The sequence below is a fragment of the Gobio gobio genome (genome assembly GCF_949357685.1).
Source record: "Gobio gobio genome assembly, chromosome: 5".
In the NCBI taxonomy this organism is placed as follows: domain Eukaryota; kingdom Metazoa; phylum Chordata; class Actinopteri; order Cypriniformes; family Gobionidae; genus Gobio; species Gobio gobio.
The window spans coordinates 25,652,280-25,670,538 of NC_137101.1; the positions used below are offsets into that span (position 1 = coordinate 25,652,280).

Below are 18,259 nucleotides of genomic sequence, written 5' to 3' on the forward strand. Positions count from 1 at the left end.
GGATAGCAGGACCAAAGGAGAACATTGCCCAAAGCATCACACTGCCTCCGCCGACTTGCTTTCTTCCCATAGTGCATCATGGTGCCATGTGTTCCCCAGGTAAGCAATGCACACGCACCCGGCCATCCACGTGATGTAAAAGAAACGTGATTCATCAGACAGGCAAGTTCTGATGCTCACATGCCCACTGTTGGCACTTTCGGCTGTGGACAGGGGTCAGCATGGGCACCCTGACTGGTCTACGGCTATGCAGCCCCATACGCAACAAACTGTGATGCACTGTGCATTCCGACACCTTTCTATCAGAACCAGCATTAACTTCTTGAGCAATTTGAGCTACAGTAGCTCGTCTGTTTGATCAGGCCACACGGGCCAGCCTTCACTCCCCACGTGCATCAATGAGCCTTGGCCGCCCATGACTCTGTCGCCGGTTCATCACTGTTCCTTCCTTGGACCACTTTTGATAGATACTGACCCCTGCAGACTGGGAACACCCCACAAGAGCTGCAGTTTTGGAGATGCTCTGACCCAGTCGTCTAGCCATCACAATTTGGCCCTTGTCAAACACGCTCATATCCTTACGCCTGCCCATTTTTCTTCTAACACATCAACTTTGAGGACAAAATGTTCACTTGCTGCCTAATATATCCCACCCACTAACAGGTGCCGTATTCACATCCCCTCATAATGTTATGCCTGATCGGTGTATATATATATGTGTGTGTGTTTATTTATTTGCCAGATGCTTTTATCTAAATCAACTTACATTTCATTCAAGGTTAAAAAAAGAATGTATTGTACAGCAGTAAAATTCAGTAGCTTAAAGTTGATTCAAGTGATTCATTGTTAGTCACTGATTCAAGTGATTCATTGAAATTTGTATTGTGATACCTGTTAAGCATCAGTTCAGCTGTGGCTCCCCAAGAGAAGGAGTGATTGTTCCTGCCTTCCATCAGGTAGATTCTGTTGGTTCCTACTATAACCTGCACACCATCTATTTTAGAGTATATGGAGATGGTACCGAAATATGTGTTTATTTGGTTGTTCTTCATCTTCTTAGACCCAACCAACTGACCGTTGATTGTGACTCCTGGAAAGGACAAAAAGCAAATATGGAATATGAAATAAATAAAAGGCCTCAGTTTTTTTTTCATGTCATGGGAGACGCCTGTTGAAGTTACCTGTTCCAGGATCTGAAACCAGGTTGAGGATGTGTCCAGATTTGGAGTCAATGTTGAAGCAGATGTCCATGTTGCTTTTGGGTAAGTGAATGATGAAGTGTGGGTCACTGTCCACTGCAGTAAAATCAAAAGGATGATGAGAGAGATCACCATAGGGCAAGACACCCTAGGTGAATAGGGTAAAAATGTAGACTGATATATATCACCATACTTCCCCAGTTGATTCATTACATTCAAATTGCAAACTTTTATTTATAACAAGTTTCCTGAAATGTTTAAATATGCAATCAAACTATTATCTTCTTAAATATGCACTCATTTGCATACATTTCATGACCAGAAATCTAAACACTGGATAAAGCCAGATTTATAATTTGTTTCATTCAAGGTTTTTACAGAGGAGGTTATAATTATCTCTTTTTATCACTCCAAAAATCTGGAAATATAATGTCAACAGAAAATATAACGTAAAATATAATGTCAATTTTATAGATATAGACAACAATACAAAGGTAACGTTTGGTGTATGTAAGAGCTACTGAAGTGGAGATTTCTGGCTCTGCAATAAAATAAACACTTAAAGTGTATTTTGAATGTTTTCTATGGAAGCTTGTTTCCGCCATGGAATAAAACAATGTAAAAGATAGTTTCCGACTTTTTCATCTCACAATTCAGACTTTTTTTCTCACAATTGCGAGTTATAAAGTCAGAAGTCAAAAGTCAGATTTTTTTTATCGCAATTGCAGGTTAGAATCTCACAATTCTGACTATAACTTTAGAAATTAGAGTTTAAATCTATAATTCTGACTTTAAATCTCGCAGTTCTGACTTTATATCTTACAATTCTGACTTTATTTCTCACAATTCTGACTTTATAACTCGCAATTCTGACTTAATATCTCGCAATTCTGACTTTATATCTCACAATTCTGACTTTATAACTCGCAATTCTGACTATATATCTCGCAATTCTGACTTTATATCTCGCAATTCTGACTTTATAACTCGCAATTCTGACTTAATATCTCGCAATTCTGACTTTATATCTCACAATTCTGACTTTATAACTCGCAATTCTGACTATATATCTCGCAATTCTGACTATATCTCGCAATTCTGACTTTATAACTCGCAATTCTGACTATATATCTCACAATTCTGACTTTATAACTCGCAATTCTGACTATATATCTCGCAATTCTGACTTTATATCTTGCAATTCTGACTTTATATCTCGCAATTCTGACTTTATATCTCGCAATTCTGACTTTATATCTTGCAATTCTGACTTTATGACTCGTAATTTAGAGTTTAGTATATCTTGCAATTCTGACTTTATAACTCGCAATTCTGACTTTATATCTCGCAATTCTGACTTTATAACTCGCAATTCTGACTTTATGACTCGCAATTAAGAGGTTTTATTATGCAATTCTGACTATATATCTCGCAATTCTGACTTTATGACTCGTAATTTAGAGTTTATATCTCGCAATTCTGACTTTATAACTCACAATTCTGACTTTATATCTCGCAAATCTGACTTTATAACTCGTAGTTTAGAGTTTATATCTCGCAATTCTGACTTTATAACTCACAATTCTGACTTTATATCTCGCAAATCTGACTTTATAACTCGCAATTCTGACTTTATATCTCACAATTCTGACTTAATATCTCACAATTCTGACTTTATATCTCGCAATTCTGACTTTATAACTCGCAATTCTGACTATGACGGGCAATTAACAGTTTTTATTACACAATTCTGACTTGATAACTCACAATTCTGACTTTATATCTCGCAAATCTGACTTTATAACTCGCAATTCTGACTTTATATCTCGCAATTCTGACTTTATAACTCACAATTCTGACTATATATCTCGCAATTCTGACTTTATGACTCGTAGTTTAGAGTTTATATCTCGCAATTCTGACTTTATAACTCACAATTCTGACTTTATATCTCGCAAATCTGACTTTATAACTCGCAATTCTGACTATATATCTCGCAATTCTGACTTTATGACTCGTAGTTTAGAGTTTATATCTCGCAATTCTGACTTTATAACTCACAATTCTGACTTTATATCTCGCAAATCTGACTTTATAACTCGCAATTCTGACTTTATATCTCACAATTCTGACTTAATATCTCACAATTCTGACTTTATAACTCGCAATTCTGACTATGACGGGCAATTAACAGTTTTTATTACACAATTCTGACTTGATAACTCACAATTCTGACTTTATATCTCGCAAATCTGACTTTATAACTCGCAATTCTGACTTTATATCTCACAATTCTGACATTATATCTCACAATTCTGACTTTATATCTCGCAATTCTGACTTTTCATCTCACAATTCTGACATTATATCTCACAATTCTGACTTAATATCTCGCAATTCTGACTTTATATCTCGCAAGTCTGCCTTTATATCTCACAATTCTGACATTATATCTCACAATTCTGACTTAATATCTCGCAATTCTGACTTTATATCTCGCAATTCTGACTTTACATCTCACAATTCTGACTTTACATCTCACAATTCTGACTTTATATCTCGCAATTCTGACTTTATAACTCGTAGTTTAGAGTTTATATCTCGCAATTCTGACTTTATAACTCACAATTCTGACTTTATATCTCGCAAATCTGACTTTATAACTCGCAATTCTGACTTTATATCTCACAATTCTGACTTAATATCTCACAATTCTGACTTTATATCTCGCAATTCTGACTTTATAACTCGCAATTCTGACTGTGACGGGCAATTAACAGTTTTTATTACACAATTCTGACTTGATAACTCACAATTCTGACTTTATATCTCGCAAATCTGACTTTATAACTCGCAATTCTGACTTTATATCTCGCAATTCTGACTTTATAACTCACAATTCTGACTATATATCTCGCAATTCTGACTTTATGACTCGTAGTTTAGAGTTTATATCTCGCAATTCTGACTTTATAACTCACAATTCTGACTTTATATCTCGCAAATCTGACTTTATAACTCGCAATTCTGACTTTATATCTCACAATTCTGACTTAATATCTCACAATTCTGACTTTATAACTCGCAATTCTGACTATGACGGGCAATTAACAGTTTTTATTACACAATTCTGACTTGATAACTCACAATTCTGACTTTATATCTCGCAAATCTGACTTTATAACTCGCAATTCTGACTTTATATCTCACAATTCTGACATTATATCTCACAATTCTGACTTTATATCTCGCAATTCTGACTTTTCATCTCACAATTCTGACATTATATCTCACAATTCTGACTTAATATCTCGCAATTCTGACTTTATATCTCGCAAGTCTGCCTTTATATCTCACAATTCTGACATTATATCTCACAATTCTGACTTAATATCTCGCAATTCTGACTTTATATCTCGCAATTCTGACTTTACATCTCACAATTCTGACTTTACATCTCACAATTCTGACTTTATATCTCGCAATTCTGCCTTTATGACTCGTAATTTAGAGTTTAGTATATCTCGCAATTCTGACTTTATAACTCGCAATTCTGACTTTATAACTCGCAATTCTGACTTTATGACTCGCAATTAAGAGGTTTTATTACGCAATTCTGACTATATATCTCACAATTCTGACTTTATGACTCGCAATTTAGAGTTTATATCTCGCAATTCTGACTTTATAACTCGCAATTTTGACTTTATATCTCGCAAATCTGACTTTATAACTTGCAATTCTGACTTTATATCTCACAAATCTGACTTTATATCTCACAATTCTGACTTTATATCTCACAATTCTGACATTATGACATTATATCTCACAATTCTGACTTTATATCTCACAATTAAGAGTTTTTATTACGCAATTCTGACTATATATCTCGCAATTCTGACTTTATATCTCGCAATTCTGACTTCATATCTCCCAATTTTTACTTTATAACTCGTAATTGAGAGTTTATATCACGCAATTCTGAGAAAAAAAATGTAATATTCCATAGTTTTCTTTTCACTAGTCGAAAAAAAAATTGGCCAGTGCATAAAAAAACGATGTTTTTGCCTGTATCTTGCTTAAGTAACAATAAACCAATTCTCATTGTGTTCACACTGAATCTGGAATCTCTTTGTGCTTCACTTCAGTTTTTTTGTGTAACCCTCTTAGAAATGCTGTTTTAAGCGTTCGCATTTGAATCAAATGCATTTTGCGCTTGTGGCTGTGATTGTTACGCTGCTCTTGGTAGACTGCGTTGGTCATTATGGAAATGATCTGGCTGCGTCTGTGTTCTTTACTGTGAACACTGTCAGTAGATCTCCCGCAGAAGTTTCCAGTCCCATCTGCATTTTTATGGGATTGTGATCTCACGCTAATTTGCCCAGTTTAGTCAATCTGGCCCCAAGTGTGAAAACACCCTAAATATCATTTGACTGTGCTGCATTACCACCAGTGATGTGCGTAGGAATGATACTTTCAAGTGTTCCGGCTACTTCTTTGGGAGCAAGTGTAGGCAGAATCCACGGAGGATTCTGATAGACTACCTGCACTGGAACTGGTCCAGATGGAGAAGCAGTGGCTAAGAAAAGAAAAAAAGAGAGAAATAACCCCTATAATAATAAATAGAACAAAACACATTTTCCATACTCTATTCAATAATGCCTTTTGTAATGTGGATATTATATTTCAAAACAAACCGCTTGGATTTGGTACCTGAGCAGCAGCCGTGTTTGGAGTCTTTGGGCGAGTCTGCAATCAGTCGTTCTGCCATCCCCTGGTCTTCCCCCTCCACCAGCATGGCAGTGAAAGGGGTCACAAACTGATGCTCCACAGCCAGGGCCACGATCCGCTGAGTGATCTTACGCTTCCTGTGCGCGGTAGGAGCTAGAGAGCTACATAAAAGGGATTCCACAGATGAGCACGATGGACCCTTTTTACAGATGTTATAAACATTGTTAATACAACAAAAAAAAAGTACATTTAAAACACTATATTTGGTGTTTTCTTATCTTAATATTGCCGTTAAATTACAGAAAACTGGTTAACGCTGCTGCATGAGTGTTGAGCAAATTTGACATCTTTTGCACTTCTGACCAGCGTAATTAACAGCTGTGTCTCATTTTGAAGGTCGCATACGTCATTGAGGCTGAATCATTTCAGTAAACTGAACACTGCAGTCATTAAGAAATTACAACAATTTACCCTTCACTAGGAACAATGGTCAATTTGATGACATTACTGCTCTTAAAAAAGACATCCTTTATGACGTATATGGCCGACAAATGTAATTGGTCAGACTGGGTTATCTGACCAATCAGAGCAGAGTTGGCCCGAGGAAAGGAGGGATTTAACAAGTCATTTGAGAATCATTGAAAAATGTGGTGATGTGCAATGTATATTATGAGAAAATGAAACTGTATTTTGATCTTTGATGCATTGTAAACCTGTTGTTAGAGACCTCCAAAACAAAATCAGGAGCCTTTAGAATAGCATTATAGGGGTATTTTAAGAATCAAGGGTACATCAACTTTTGAATGGGGTCATTTTTATAAATTCAGCAATTTTTTTGTCTTGGACTATATATATAAACATCTTTTATGTAAAATGTCTTATTCAGGACGGTACTAAATAAATAAAAAAGCATGCATTTTATATGATCCCTCTTAATTTGTTTAATAAATTAACATTTTGCAGATTCTGCAAGGTGTATGTCACTTTTAAACATGACTATCTCATTTTTTTGTCTTTTCTTTTGCTATTGGAGCAAATGGGAATAATTGTTTTTTTTTATATTTTTCTAGTTTGTATTACTTTTGTAACCACTGTATAATTAAAACAAGACTTGGCATTAGCACAACTGTTAGATTTAGAAAAAAATATTCAGAATAATTTATATTAAATGGTTTGAAAAGTGAAAAAGAAGAAATCATATCTGAATCACAACAGGTTAACTGCCCCATAAATTGGTTTGGTTTGGTTTTGACATATTTACTGTTGAAACTGGAAGTTGGGCAGGACATGTCAAAGAACTTTTTTAAATAGAAAAAAAAACCAAAAAAAAAACCTTCACCTTTAGTTTACATGTCCCACTTGAATTTTGAAGTTCATTCCCTCCACTCTTGCGAAATATTCTTCTATTTTATGAAATATGAACGAGCTGGTTATTTTCAATTAACCCGTTGAACTGTTTTGCATATTCATCTGTGATTTGGACCGATCCAATTGCAGCTGTTCTCGAGTCAACAACTCACTGGTTCGATTATCTTCATTTCTGACTCAAAATGAGCCAAGAATCAGCAGATCTTCTAAGCTTGAGTGTGTGTGTGAATGGTGGCGTGAAAAGTAAGTTACTATGACAGAATTTTAATATTGATTATCATCATAAAGGAAAATCGTTATACTTATCATTTGGTCCGATTTCCTGTTTTGATCCATGAGAAACAAAAAACAAAAAACAAAAAATCAGGTCTCCAATTGAAAATTTTCTAGTGACCGATCACATCTCAATTTTTCAGTTGGCCAAAATGAATTTCTGTGAATTGATGCAATTTAATTCACAGAGATTCAATTTGGCCAACTAAAAAATTTAAGATGTGATCAGTCACTAGAAAATTTTCAATTGGAGACCTGATTTTTTTTACAGTGTGTGTATAGATATATAGATGGCCTCAAATCTAACAAAGCTCCACCTGAAGTGAACACAGGGTTGTTTCTCTCACCGTTCGGCCAATAGCTGATTGACAGTAATGTAGGCCCACATCTGCCGAGCAAAGCCAGGGAAGGAATGTTGATGTGTGCTGAGTGCAGAGTCCAACTCATGAATATCCGCCTCTGTTTGAATGTTCAGGTTAAGTTTGGCCTGGAGAAGAATAACATCATTGCTAAAGATAGCATGAAAACTATCAAATGTGACAGTTGTAATAGAGACAAATGTGATGTGTGGCTCACAGCAGAGGCGGTGGTGAAGCTTTGCAGCGTGGTGAGTTCTGACGGTTGGAGTTTTCCAGCCACTATCAGCTCAGAACCACTGAAGAACTTGTCAAAACGATTCTGAGTGACGTTATTCACAGTGTTCTCAGGAAAATGAACGGTGATGGTCCTCAGGAGAGGAGAGGAGACCTGACTGTAGAATGTCTGGAGAGAGTGGACGACAAAAATTTGTGAACTCATAAGACTTCACATCAGCTTTGTCTCAGATGCTTCTTATAAGATTCCAGAGAAATAACACAAGACTCAAACGTGACAACTGTTAACATATTGTGAGAATATAGAGCTATACGATCTCAGAAAATCTGGATTTAGAAAAGTGTTATGAGAAATGATTTAGTTCTTACTGAAAATCTCTTTTTATTGCAGACATTTTATTACAGGGGGTTTCAAACTGGGGTTTATGGAAAATCTGAGTGAATTTTACAACAAAAAAAAGTGAAAAATGTAATTAAATATGTTTATTGCAATATATTTGACATTATAAATGTCTCATTCTTCTTTGATAATTTGCAATCAATATAATTATTTATTATTTTGACTGACCTAATCTGTACGAATTTGCATATATTTTTGTCTTTTTTAATATTACATAATAAATACTTTGACATTGTATACAGGCTATGATGTTATAATTTCATGATTTTTTTTTTCTAACAGTATAAATGTGTCTTTATACATGAAATATAAATAAATATAAATTATATGTGAAAATGTTGTACGACGTGGCACAATAATAGACGATCAGAATATTTTTGATGTGTACCATTTAGTTACGCAGAGCAGGACATTTTAGCCAATGAGTTTGCGCTGTGGGCGGGGTTAGCAAGTGCAAATGTCGGAAATAGAAACCGATCGATCAATTAAAAGGGCCTGTTGCAGTTAGGATAAAAAAATATTAAAATGGATGAGATGGGCCTCGTCCCAAATGGCACACTTCATATGCACTTGTGGTTACATTGTACAGTCCACATTTGTCATTTCAGGTTTCGGAAGGGTGCTCGTGCCGATATGTGCCGACCCCACACATAAAAGAGTGACTTCTACCCGACAGTCAAAGCAGCATTATGAAAGTATGGACTGGAAGGAAGATTTGGGAAAGGGCCATGGGATTTATCATGACACAATGGCAAACTGAACCTTTATCTGCTCCGCAGCGTCATGATTGGCATAAATCCTCTGGGCGATACCCCTGTTGCCCATGGCAATTCGCTCCAGGAAGTCGAAGTCAACGTCAAAGCCAATACCAAGAGAGAACAGAGAGAAATCCTCCCTCATCACGCGTTTCACGTTTTTCTGAATAGTGCTCAGCTTTATTTCTCCTAAACAAGACATGAAGAGACAAACAGTAGATTGAGGACTACAGGAAACTCCAGGTAGTAAAGAGGTAGAAATGATCTATTCCATAGTGTACATGTTTATTGGTCTTACCCACTGTTGGGTCTCCATCTGATACCAGGATGATCATAGACACAGAACGAGGGTCGATCAGTCCCTGATTGGACGCTCTCACCAGCATCTGCACTGCTCTCAGTAAAGCTTCATTGATGTTGGTGCCTGGGGTCAGATGTTACACGGGTCAATGACTAATGTTTTATAATGTTTATAACAAATTATAAGCAGTGAAGCAGAAAAGAAACTCTAACGGAAAGTCTGCCTCACCTCCACTGGGCTTGATGCTTTGGATGTACTTTTTAGCTTCATCCACCTGGATGGAGGACGCTTGGACCAGATCGTCACTCCAGCAACGGACATTGTGATTGAAATCTATGATGCTAAAGTAGTCATCCATTGAGAGATCGTCCAGAATAGCTTTCATCGCCTCCACTGTCTACAAAACAAAAAATGGCTGTTAGGTCATTATCTCTCTCTATTTTTTAAGGGATAAAGTAACATAAAACGGCATTCACTGGGCAAAATACCTGCTTATAAACGTAGCGCATTATCAAGATAATCAAAAGAGCAGTTGGAACTATGCTAAGCTAATGGGCTAATCTGTTAGATTGCTAACTGGAAGCTATCTAAAAACACAAAGTATTTTAATAGAAATAATTTAAAAATATATATGTTTTATTATAAATGATTTATGCTTGCACATCATTCATGTGTAAAATTCAGGTGCCCTCCTAATCTTTAATAATAATAAAAACTTCCCCTCCCTCTTGCAACAACTTCTCTTCTCTCGTGACTGACATTACATTTTTTTGTAACAAGTTTCTTTCTTCTGTTGAACACAAAAGAAGATATGTTGAAGACTGTTAGTAACTAAACAATTGACATAGCCATTGACTTCCATAGTAGGAAATACTGGTCTGCTCTGGTTACCAACCGTTAAAATATCATCTTTTGTGTTCAACAAAAGAAAGAAACTCATACAGGTTTGGAACAACTTGAGGGGAAGAGTAAATGATGACAAAATTGTAATTTCGGGGTGAACTATCCCTTTAAATAAGTGCCCTACAATTTACTTGATGGCCACATGGTGGCAACATGGGAGTTTCAATACAATTAAAAGCACAGTTCTCCACTGCTTCCACAAGAAGGCGCAGGATCATCACACACTGTATTCAACAAAAAACCACATGCTAGATTATATGTCTTCTGCAGGTTACTCTGGTAAACAAATCCATACCTGTTTCATCTTCAGCCCCCACATGCTTCCACTCACATCAATGACAAAAACAATGTTTTTGGAGAGAGGTGAGAGATCAGACGGAGCGAAGAAGTGAATGAAATGACCGTCAGACACCTGAGAAATAGAAAATAGAGTGCATTTCATTCGTTTGTTCATCATATTAGAATGATTTCTGAAGGATCATGTGACACTGCAGTAATGATGCTGACTTTTTCATCACAGGAATAAATTACATTTTAAAATATATTAAAATAGAAAACAGCTCTTTTAAATTGTAATAATATTTCACAATATTACTGTTTTTAAGTTGTTTTTTATTAAATAAATGCAGCATTGGTGAGCATCTTTGTGAGACATCTTTCAAAACTATAAAAAAAAATTGGGTGGATGGTGTATATAATTTAGTATTATACATTTGAATGAAATCTTTACGGAAAAAAAAAACAAAATCCCTGTCTAATATAAAAAAACCTAATTGAATATATAAAATAGATTGAATAGATTGATTGAAAAAAACAACAACATTTGAGTGACATCTGACACAAGCGAACTGGACTTACACCTGATTGTGCTTTTGTATGTCAACTGTTAGATGTAAAAGTGAATGTAGATCCACACCTGAAGTTCTCCAGCATTGCTCTCTCTCTCCACGTCATATTTCACAGTGAACACGCCATCTAATGCGCTTTCTGTGCAGTTTTCACACTTTCGCTGCTGCTGCAGAGTTGGTTTGAACACGATGTGGGCTTTTTCTTTCGTGTGGGTGATTTTAGTCATATCTGAAAATTGCTCTCCCAGTGTGTTAGGGGCTGTGACAAACTTGATACCTTTGGGCTCAAATATATACACGTCAACCTGAGGACAAACAAACATCCACAAAAACACTGGTCAAATCACATTGGTCAGTTCATGACAATTTCTAAGTAGGCATGTGTATGTGTGTGTGTGTTTGTGTGGGACTGACTTGCAGCAGTGGAACCAGGCGACCAGGTTGGATGTGTAAAGTGTGCTGGTAGAAACCCAGTTTCCTCTGCATCATTTCCTGATAGTGTAGCTCAAACTCCACTTTGCTGCCTGGAGGAACATGCACCTCTGTTCTAAAGGTCTCCATTGCTTGAGAGTTAGTCCTGAGAGACAAAAAGATATATACACTCTAAAAACTGCTGGGTTGCTTTAACCCAAATTTGGGTCAAATATGGACAAACCCAACCGTTGGGTTAAAAATGTAAAGTAAAAATTTAACCCAACGGTTGGGTCTGTCCATATTTGACCCAAATTTGGGTTAAAATAACCCAGCATTTTTAGAGTGTATATATCACAGTCACTTGATGGTGGATCTGGTAAAGAAGCTGTCAGTGATCAAAATATTGATTTTGAAGAATATGTTTGAGATCGTGAATATATGTTTGAGATTGTGAATATAGCCAGATGCTGAATGTACTGGGAAATGAGCACTGACGAGGACAGTGTTGATGGTATAAAACATCTGCTCAAACTAAACCCTTCCAAGCTCCAAAGGGTAACAAAATATGATCCTTTATTGTTACTCTAATATCAGGAGAGTTTTATATTATTGCGACAGGCACAGATCCATCTGTGCTAGATTTAGATCCGGGTCACTAAAGACCCGAATATGTAATAATGATTGGCAAAACATTCATGCATTTAAGGGTTAAAAATTACTTTGTGACTGTTTAATAAGTACATTCTATATCATGCTATGAATGTGTGTAGTATGCATGAAATTCGGACATACTACATCCGCCATGTTGTCAATGTCATGTGACCTACAGCGTCAGTTGCATCCCAGCACTGTCATTGAAAAATCTTCTCCTGTGGCCTCATGGGATAGTAAAGTGTCCATCGAATGCGCACTTCAGTATCTCGTCGGAAGTAGTAAGTCATAAAGGGACTTTTTGCCTATTGTTTTATGAATACTATAAATTCGGACATACTACTCACTCACATACTGTTTTTCCTTTACTATATAGTATGGAAGTAGGCATATTTGGACGCAGGCAATTTGTATTTATAGATTAGAAAATGTAGACTAATTACGAATATGGAATATACAAATTCAAATATATAGTTATAAGTAGATAATGCAGTATATTCAATTCTATAATTAGAGAATATGTAAGTATCTAAATCCAAATACATAGTTATACATTTGAAGATATTGTCTAATAACTACTGGAGATATATATATATATGAGAACATGTTAATGAGTGTGAAAAATGTACAATTGACATTTATTTATATAAATCGGATTCTAAAATCTTGATGTGGATTAAAACAAGTGTCATGTCATACATAAAAAAGTAATTATATATAAAGACAAATACATAGATTCAAATATATAGTTATAATTCTGAATATTAATAGAATTTAGAATATACAATAATATACATTAATACAGAACTGAATATACAATAAATACTGAATGTATATTTGCACATTTTAATATACAGTATATAGCCAATACAGTAAAAACTGCAGTATTGCAGTATGGAATGGATTGGAGAAAAAGCTGTACCTGACAATGCCGGCTGCTTTCCCACGAGCTCTTGCTTGAGCGTAAAGGTTTCGTGCCACTGTCTTCTCCATCACAGAGCCGACGAATGTGATCCCATTGACATTCCTGAAAAGCAACCACCTGTCATCCAAGGAATTTCATGCGTTTTTATATGTATGTATGTCTGTGTTAATGCTCTCACATGGTGAAGTTGTTAATGAAGGCCTGTTTGGGGATCTGCACGTTGAAACCGATGCTCTGGGCAGTGGAGCCTGAGTTGACCACAGAGCTCTTGACTGTGGTGTGAGCGAACCGCGACGTGATTCTGCTCTCCACCTTATAGCTCTTAACAGTTATGTCATTGCCCTGAATTGCCTGTATACAAACACAAACAGGACGAACAAACACATTTAAGTACTTTAGCAACATCTGAGTTCTGAAAGACACATTTCTGGGTTGACGAAATTTCCTTTTCTATTTTGAAATGCTTTTTTTGTGACATTTTATACAGATAGATAGATGATAGACAGACAGACAGACAGACAGACAGACAGACAGACAGACAGACAGACAGACAGACAGACAGACAGACAGACAGACAGACAGACAGACAGACAGACAGACAGACAGACAGACAGACAGACAGACAGACAGACAGACAGACAGACAGACAGACAGACAGACAGATAGATAGATAGATAGATAGATAGATAGATAGATAGATAGATAGATAGATAGATAGATAGATAGATAGATAGATAGATAGATAGATAGATAGATAGATAGATAGATAGATAGATAGATAGATAGATAGATAGATAGATAGATAGATAGATAGATAGATAGATAGATAGATTTTCCCTTTAAATACAAATTTCAAAAACAATGTATGCAATTTTATCTATATTTAGTACAGTAATCTACACTCAAAAAATATTTTGGTCTAAATATAAGTTTTATGTATTTGAATTACATTACAATTTTCCATCCATTTGGACTACATAGTTTTAACATAAACAAACAAATAAACTTAATGTGATTCATATTTGTCAGTCAAACATAAATGAAATAGGTAAGTTTTATGTAATGGTACACAGAAAAATGCCCATGATAAATTAACACAGCCTAGAGCACACTACTGAGATAAAGTACCATTGAAGCAGTGTTCAAGTTAATGAGATAATTGAGTGATGATTGAGAATTAATGATGAACACCTGATGATAGTGAGCAGAATCACTGACAGAAAGAGAAACACAAGAACTACAACTGACTTCAGCCACAGCCTTAGATGAAATCAACTGAAGATAAAAGAAGACATTAAATCTCTGAAGATATCAGTAGATGAGGATTAAACAACTTCACAAACAGCATTATCAGCTTCACGCATTACTAACCAGACTGACTTTATTTCTGTAATTTCTGTTTTAATGAAAATAATAGTGTCATAGTATGGAAGTCACCATACTGGAGATTAGTGTCTGCTTTAGTTGGGCTCTTGACCCTTAATTTTTTTAGCTTTAGTTTTTCTCTGGCTCCTTTAACTGTGTGTTTATAAAGCACATTTGTTATTTCAAGGGAATCCAAGAGAAAATATTATCAGGTGATGTTGGCTATTTGTTTTGGCCTGAATCACTGCTCTAATTTAGAGGCTAATTTGCTGGTTATAGAGGTAATGTGTTATTAATTGTGTTGTATTCATAGTATTAGCCATGTGATTATGCAGCACAAGATAAAGGACGGTTGTGTTAATTTAATAATATCCAGATAAAAAATTAAAAAAGTGCACAAAAGGTTTTAATCTACGGCATTACTTAGACACACACAGACATCATGAATCAGCGTTTGAATCTCTACAATGGTGACAATAAAAAAAAATTAAGATAAACAGATCAATTTTGAACATAAAACAAGCAACTAAAATGTCACGACGAAAACGGCAAAAGTAAAAGCAATTAGTAAGTATCAAAGAAAATTTGTCAATTCAGATGCATCATTTATTCATGCCGCAATGCATGCTGGGACACATGGGGGGGGGGGGTGATTGGTGGTACCCAACATGCACTGCAGCTTGAAAATTTTAATTGATTGTCACCATTGTTGAGATTCATACATTGATTCTTGATGTCTGTGTATATCTACGCAATGCCATAGATTTAAATCCTGCATATTATTCGAATACCACAACGGTGCTGTAACTCGTGCTGTAGAATCACATGGCAACTATTATGAATAAAACAAAACTATTAACACAGTACCACAATAACCAGAGTATTAGACTCCGAATAAGATCAGTGATTTAGCCACACAATGTCATTAACAATATATAAATAGCCAACACCACCAGATAATCTCTTGGATTCCCTTGCCATAACAAATGTGCTTTATAAACACACAGTTAAAGGAGCTAGGGAAAAAAGTTAAAGAGTTAAGAGCCCAACTAAAGCAGACACTGATCTCCAGCATGGTGACTTCAAACAAAACTATAAACAGAAAATTACAGAAATAAAGTCAGTCTGGTTAATAATGCGTGAAGCTGGTAATGCTGTTTGTGGAGTTGTTTAATCCTCATCTGCTGAGATCTTCAGATTTAATGTCTTCTTTTATCTTCAGTTGATTTCATCTAAGGCTGTGGCTGAAGTCAGTTGTAGTTCTTGTGTTTCTCTTTCCGTCAGTGATTCTGCTCATTATCATCAGGTGTTCATCATTAATTCTCAATCATCACTCAATTATCTCATTAACTTGAACACTGCTTCAATGGTACTTTATCTCAGTAGTGTGCACTAGGCTGTGTTAATTTATCATGGGCATTTTTCTGTGTACCATTACATAAAACTTACCTATTTCATTTACGTTTGACTGACAAATATGAATCACATTAAGTTTATTTGTTTGTTTATGTTAAAACTATGTAGTCCAAATGGATGGAAAATTGTAATGTAATTCAAATACATAAAACTTGTATTTAGACCAAAATATTTTTTGAGTGTATTTACACTGTTGAAGATGTAATTAGTAACTTTTAATTCATTACTTTTTTAGAGTAACTTGAACCAACACTGATAGAACCTAAATAAATAATATATATGCTTAGAAACTAAAACTAATCTGGAGAAAAAATGTCTCTTGCAGAAGCAGAACAGTAGCGGTGTGGAAGTCAATAACCGTAGTGTCTTTAAACAAATCGATTAGTAGATAAGATTAAAGTTGAACAAACAAGAGTATGATTACCTCAAAATCCTCTTCTTCTCCACTGGTCAAAACGTTTCTCTGCACACAAAATAAGAGAAAAATTGAAGCATGTTGTATAAATGTATGAAAAACAAATTAAAAAATTTACAGTACTCAAATTATAATACGCTGATAAAACTGTAAAGTTAACTCCTATGTTACCAGTTTGAAATCATGACCTGTTTACTGTCCGATTTGTTTCACGTGAAAAGAAAATGTTTATATTTTTGAATATATTTGAAAGAATTAAAAGAGCAGTTGAAATTATTCAACTGGTCGAGGTTGATATGGGATTTAGAAAATAATTAGTAATAAGTAATGCAATAATTTTTAGAGAGATTTAGTAGATTTCCAGGAACTTTCCAAAATACACAAAAAAATTGTGCCTGAAATCTTTTTTTTTTCCTCAACAACTGTTCAAAGAACAGAAAAAAAAAGGTTTGTTCATTTCCTGCCTCGGCAGGTCATTAATTTATACAGTGTGAGTGGGTTCATTTATATAACATTTTATATAAAATTATATAACTTTTGCTATTTTTGAAGCTGTGTTACTGAGATTTGGGGCATGTGCAAATGTAAATATTTAGGTAAGTTAACATTCTCCCCCAATTTTCTTTAAACATTTTTTTGAATATATTTTTTGAATATAATATATATTTTTTGAAAAACAAAACAAAAAACAGTTGCTTGACATCTGACACAAGCGCTGGTGGACTGGTGGACTTACACCTGACTCTTTGATCAATGGTAATCAATGAAAGGCCTCAATGACACGGTCATCACATTAAAACATTTCAAAAACAGCTTGAACATCTTGAAAACAAGTACATCAATTATTATTGTAAAGATATTCTGCAGTATACTAAGAGTACATTTTTGTTCCGAATCCTCAATTTAACATTTTCATATTGAAGCTGAATATGAAAACTTACCCTGTATCTCCCAGAATTGTGGTACTGATCCAAAGGACCTGACTGACAAAATAATACACAATGTAGCTTTCAATTTAAATACACATTCAATCTACTGACATAAACACGCATACAAATAAATTTGCCTCTTTTTCTCACACTTTTCTCTTTCTGTCTTACCGTTTCACTTTCCCACTCCCCATCGATGATAAACTCGAAAGCCCAGCTCTGAGAAAAGAGCAGGACGCACAGAAGAACTGGAGTCTTCATAGAACCAGAGAAAAGTCCTCTTAACACACAACAAAATGGCCAGCACAAGCCACACACACTGACTGAGGCTCAATGATCAGCCTCTGCAGTCTCTGAGACCTCTGAGCCTCGTCAATATTTGTTGTGCCCCACAAGCCAAAAAAACCGAGACAGGAACCTTTGAAACCTGACCAGCAGATGAACAAACACAATACCTGGAATGGAAAGACACCTATCACACACTTTTGTTCGTTCGTTTTAAGAGCAATATTGTTATATTTGGACATTGACAAATTGATTAATCGATGTAGAAAATTGATAGTTTACGCAGACAAAGTACCAAAACCGATGAATCTCATCTAACATCAAAGTATATATATATATATATATATATATATACATATATATATATATATATATATATATATATATATATATATATATATATATATATATATATATATATATATATATATATATATATATATATATATATATATATATATATATATATATATATATACACACACATA

The 18,259-nt window shown here is 35.1% G+C and overlaps 2 protein-coding genes across 2 annotated transcripts in view; both read right to left on the reverse strand.

Moving 5' to 3' along the window:
- The window catches only part of itih2 (inter-alpha-trypsin inhibitor heavy chain 2), a 24,968-nt gene extending 7,020 nt beyond the window's left edge, over positions 1-17,948 (reverse strand). The window contains exons 1-17 of the mRNA XM_079816844.1: positions 17,658-17,948; positions 17,499-17,540; positions 16,567-16,605; positions 13,540-13,712; positions 13,359-13,463; positions 11,786-11,948; positions 11,440-11,676; positions 10,819-10,935; positions 9,849-10,017; positions 9,618-9,743; positions 9,327-9,508; positions 8,148-8,333; positions 7,919-8,058; positions 5,913-6,091; positions 5,647-5,778; positions 1,182-1,295; positions 892-1,090 (exon numbers count right to left, since the gene is read on the reverse strand). Of these exons, the coding sequence (XP_079672970.1) occupies positions 892-1,090; positions 1,182-1,295; positions 5,647-5,778; positions 5,913-6,091; positions 7,919-8,058; positions 8,148-8,333; positions 9,327-9,508; positions 9,618-9,743; positions 9,849-10,017; positions 10,819-10,935; positions 11,440-11,676; positions 11,786-11,948; positions 13,359-13,463; positions 13,540-13,712; positions 16,567-16,605; positions 17,499-17,540; positions 17,658-17,747 (2,393 nt within the window). The 5' untranslated portion in view covers positions 17,748-17,948. The remainder of the gene's footprint in view (positions 1-891; positions 1,091-1,181; positions 1,296-5,646; positions 5,779-5,912; positions 6,092-7,918; positions 8,059-8,147; positions 8,334-9,326; positions 9,509-9,617; positions 9,744-9,848; positions 10,018-10,818; positions 10,936-11,439; positions 11,677-11,785; positions 11,949-13,358; positions 13,464-13,539; positions 13,713-16,566; positions 16,606-17,498; positions 17,541-17,657) is intronic.
- taf3 (TAF3 RNA polymerase II, TATA box binding protein (TBP)-associated facto) overlaps positions 1-18,259 on the reverse strand; it is a 996,662-nt gene that overhangs the window by 80,231 nt on the left and 898,172 nt on the right. The window lies entirely within an intron of this gene.